At 28.9% G+C, this 4,781-nt stretch overlaps 1 protein-coding gene across 1 annotated transcript; it reads left to right on the top strand.

Annotated features, from left to right (window-relative positions):
- The first annotated feature begins 1,950 nt into the window (after positions 1–1,950).
- LOC106767884 (CASP-like protein 7) lies at positions 1,951–4,226 on the top strand. The gene is made up of 3 exons (XM_014652846.2): positions 1,951–2,235; positions 2,411–2,534; positions 3,764–4,226. The coding sequence occupies exons 1-3, from the start codon at positions 2,015–2,017 to the stop codon at positions 3,977–3,979; spliced, it is 561 nt and encodes a 186-aa protein (XP_014508332.1). The 5' UTR covers positions 1,951–2,014; the 3' UTR covers positions 3,980–4,226.
- The last annotated feature ends 555 nt before the right edge of the window (positions 4,227–4,781 follow it).

The following is a 4,781-nucleotide window of genomic DNA, read 5'->3' on the forward strand; positions in this document are numbered from 1 at the left end:
TAAACATTTTATGCCGACCAACAAATTTTCAGTGACTAATACTATATTATTTTAGTTACTAATTTGGTGATTGAAAGATTACATTCAATGATTAAATATTTTCGGTCACTATTTCAGTCGTTATACAAATGAATAAGATTTCAGTCGTTATAGAAATAAATATTTTCTGTCACTATTTCAGTCACTAATACGCGACTAGAACTATCGGGTGACTATTTCAGTCACAATTAATAACCAATAAATGATATTTTTCTTATAATGATTTTTTCCCCTAAAATTAAGACAGGTAAAAAGAAAGGAGAAAGTAATTTGTTTTCAATATATAACCAATTTAAACCTCCCAAAATTGTTTCCCTCTTGTACATTGAATATTATTTATCTTCTATTTTATTTTTTGTATTAATTATGTGGATCAAATTTGGTTATTTTCGTATGGATAAAGTAAGGTAAAAACTTTATAGATGACTTTAAGTAATAGCAGTTAAAAAATGTCATTACAATATTTTTCTTTTGGTTGAAATAGCAGCACAAGATTAGAGTAAGAGAGATTGATTTTGTTACCTTATCAACATGCAAAGCATGACTACTAATTGATCGTTTAAGAACATTGATTGGTTATAAATTAAGATTAGGCAAGTACTGGTTGATAGCAACATAGAGTATAATAATTCCATCAATAACATGATACTATTTAAACATCCAACATGTACTACTGTGAAACAAAACATAACCGTTTGAGAGCATTGTCTAATGAAGTCAGAGCTGTGGATATAACATTCTTAACTTATAACACGTTGTTTATGGTTAAGTATAGATCTTGATGGTTTTATATATGGTAATTCTATCCAATAGCATGCTACTAACACCCAATCAATGATTTAGGGGATTATTTAACGAAGATATGTGCCTATATAAATTATAGTTGGAAGAAACTAATATAAATGAGTCACAGTGTACTGAATCCACCAAATGTTTATTTTTCCATATTTTATAGTCATTTTTTTTAAAGATCCGTTGATACTTTTGAAGATTTGTTAGTTAATCCTTAAACTAGTTTTTTAAATTTTCGGTTCTTATAAACTATGAGTAAATCTCAAGCCACTAATTATGACCCACCTTTAGAATACGAAGAGTTCAGGTTAGAAATATTTGCACAGGCTTGAATGCTTGCGATAACTTTTAAAATATTTCATCTCAAAATAAAGAACCCTCTCAACGAAATTAATGAAAACATTATTTACATTTTTGCATAAGCCTGTTGCATACTAATTTTTCTATATAATTTACATGAATTGAATCTTAAAAGTTTAATAAAATTAAAATATATTTCAAAATTCAACATCAACAAAATCTTCTCATCATATCTAATCTTTTTTACCACAAAAACGAGACAGATGAGAAAAGTTGCATCATTTATTATTCTCCTTTCTAATAGATTAATTATTTATTATTATATTTACAACATAATAGATTATGCTATATGTTAATTTTAAATCAAACTATTAATTATAAACCTTTTCATTTTTTAATTATAATAATGTTAACTACTAAGAAACAAGTTTTAAAATAAATAAATATTTCCTTTTACACATTTTCACTTTTTGTTATACCCATAGATGGCAAATTAAATCTCACTAACCACATGTCATCAATCAACTAACCAATCAAATGTCGTACCGTTGAAGTCGATGAGTGCTTTATGCTTCTAAGTGGAGCAGTTCATCTTTAGCTTTTACGATAATTTGGAACAAGTACGGAGCAGGTGAATTAGTGGATAATTTCATTCGACTGCACGTAATCAACATCATTCACTACCTTCTATGCGACATACTTTCGACAACAAAAAACAGCCACCTGGTACTTCCCAAACCTAACACAAATTTGACATGGCTGTTCTACATCTATATAAATGCATGTTTGGATACCAGTAGTTAAATAAGGAGGACCATATCATAATAGTATACTTTTGAGGCAAAGTGTGTGCTAAGAGAGAAAACATTAAATTGGAAGAGAAATGAAGGGAAGTTCAATTGAAGTTGGAGAAGCCATGAAGGGTGCATCTCCAAGAAAAGGGGTGATAAGAGGGTTATCTATAATGGACTTTGTTTTGAGAATTCTTGCAGCTGTTGCAACCCTAGGTGCTGCATTGGCCATGGCAACTACCAATGAGACTCTTCCATTTGCCACACAATTCATCAAATTCAGAGCTCAATTTGATGACCTTCCCTCACTTGTGTAAGTGTGTGTTTACATGTTTGGTATAACATGTAAACAAGTGGTTTCAATATCAAGTTGAAGAAGCTTGGTATAACATATTAACCAAATATTTACATGTTTAACTGCTTTTAACTTAAAATCAATTTTTATTTGTTTGAGTTTACGTTGGATGTTTGTTAACATGCAAATCCAGGTTTTTTGTGATGGGCAACTCTGTTGTTTGTGGCTATCTTGTGCTTTCACTTGTTCTATCTATATTCCACATAGTGAGGAGCCCTGCAGTGAAAAGTAGAATTCTCCTTGTTGCTTTTGACACGGTAAACAAACAGATTCTCCTTATAATATACCATAGGCAAATCTTTGGATGTGGAGGAATGGAAGTTTTTCATATTTAATACTCACTTCTTCTTTTCAACTGAAATCTTTTCATTATCATCATCGAAAGTTTCTGATTTTTTTTAGTTTAATTAAATTTGAGGTTTCTAAAATTTTAATATTTTAATTAAATATTAATTAATATTTTTTTATGTAAAATATTTTAAAAATTTCTATTTAACAATGAGTTTTTATTTTTATTTTTTTTTTTCATTACTTGAGTATCATTATGTTTTTATCATCTCTCTTTTTTTTGTCTCCGTGATAAAAGATGTGAAAAAAAAATAACAAAATAACAAAACAAGATTACATATAGTTAACGAAAAAAAATAAGAAATCAATTAAAAAATATAAGCCTTTTGCGTATTAAATAGATAAAAAAAATTTAATAAAATCATATTTGAAAATACTTAAATTTATGTTTGAAACCTAATTATTTATTTTATTTTATTTTCTTTCCAAACTAGATTAAAAAATAAGGCAAATTAAAATAGAAAATAGTTTAAATATATTGTCAACCGTATGAAGACTTTTTACAATATTATTCAAACTCGAATTCCCATGTAACATTTTTTAATCTATAATAAAAACCTTAAAAAATTCATACTTATGTTGAATTTTAATTGATTAATGGTATAAAGTTTATATATCATACAGATATCCTGAATTTTGTTATTATGGATATAAATTTTACACCATCAATAAATAATTATTTATATGGCTTTTAAATTTATAATGGTAAAAAGCCAATAAATTGTATCCTATAATTATTTATATGGCTTTTAAAGTTATCGTACATACTATAAATTTGTTTTGTAATGTGCAAGCATAAATAAGTTATATCTTTCTCGTGTAAAAGTTAAACTCAATAAAAACAATCCTATAATTAGAACCTTAAAATAAAGACTCCTGATGCTGTCTCAATATTATCTGATATATTTATTAAACGGTGGTTAAATGCCAAAAGTGATATTTTTGTATCACGTGACAGCAAGAAAAAGACTTAATGTACAAACTAGTGTCATTTCCACTCAGTGAGAAATAATGTCTGAAACAAAGCAGTAATTTAACCACACAGTGGTCAATAATTCAAGCTACTTCGTTTTTAATGATGTTAACTCCTTAGTTCTTATTTTTAACTTGATGAAGTTGTGGTTAATATTGTAAAAAGGTAATGCTGGGTCTGATCACAGCCGCAGCCTCTGCAGCAACATCGATAGTGTACATAGCACACAATGGAAACACAGGTGCCAATTGGTTTGCAATCTGCCAACAATACAACAACTTCTGTGAACGCATTTCGGGTTCTCTCATTGGCTCTTACATTGCTGTTGCTCTCTTCACAATTCTAATCATCCTATCAGTTGTTGCAATATCTCGAAACTGATATGTGTTCCAACTGTTCTATGCCCTTTTCTTGATATAACTTAGTTTGAAGGAAAGAAAACAAAAATTGTCTTCATGAACATTTTTCTAGTGTGCATTTGTGGTTGATATCGAAGTGTGAAAATGTTGTTGAATTGTGGTTTCTGGGTGTAATCGATGAGTAACAGCAGAGCATGATTACATTGAGCCTTTGTGTTAAATTTGAAATACTTGGAAGTTGCACATTGAAATACATGTCCAAAGAACCGCTGCCTAAGTTTTTTTTTTTTTAAAAAAAAATAAAAATAGTCCACTATATGCCGCGGTTCAACCGCGGCAAAAAGTGTCCACTATAGGCCGTGGTTCTTGCACTAACCGAGGCCTATAGTCTCTTTTTAAAAAAAAAATTAAAACGAAAAAGTATATGTCGCGGTTGTGGTAAGAACCGCGGCATATTCCCCTGCAGTTTTTTAAAATTGCAGGTTTGTTTTTGTGATATCCACTACCACAAAAACAGACCTGCATATAAAAACATATACAGAAATTCAATTTCAACATAACAAAGACATGTTTAAATGTATTTCAACATCAAATAAAGTACAAAGTCTAAGAAAATACAATCTAATCAAATGCAATGTTTAAATCTAAGAGTTATTGTATAATCTAATTATAGACTTCGCAGCAGCCTTCCTAATGAATAGTAGTGGCTTCTCAGGAACTGGTGTAGTAGTCTTGAATCTCTGCAAAAGACAATTCATATTAATTAGTGTATATGAATTCAACATTTGGGAAAAAAATCAAAATTTGTTAAAGTTAAATATTAC

Source organism: Vigna radiata, chromosome 7, assembly GCF_000741045.1.
Source record: "Vigna radiata var. radiata cultivar VC1973A chromosome 7, Vradiata_ver6, whole genome shotgun sequence".
Lineage (NCBI taxonomy): Eukaryota > Viridiplantae > Streptophyta > Magnoliopsida > Fabales > Fabaceae > Vigna > Vigna radiata.

Coding starts and splice junctions, on each gene's coding strand:
- LOC106767884 (XM_014652846.2), top strand. CDS start 2,015: ATGAAGGGAAGTTCAATTGAAGTTGGAGAAGCCATGAAGGGTGCATCT. Junction 2,236..2,410: donor GATGACCTTCCCTCACTTGT/GTAAGTGTGTGT, acceptor ATGCAAATCCAG/GTTTTTTGTGATGGGCAACT. Junction 2,535..3,763: donor TCCTTGTTGCTTTTGACACG/GTAAACAAACAG, acceptor TATTGTAAAAAG/GTAATGCTGGGTCTGATCAC.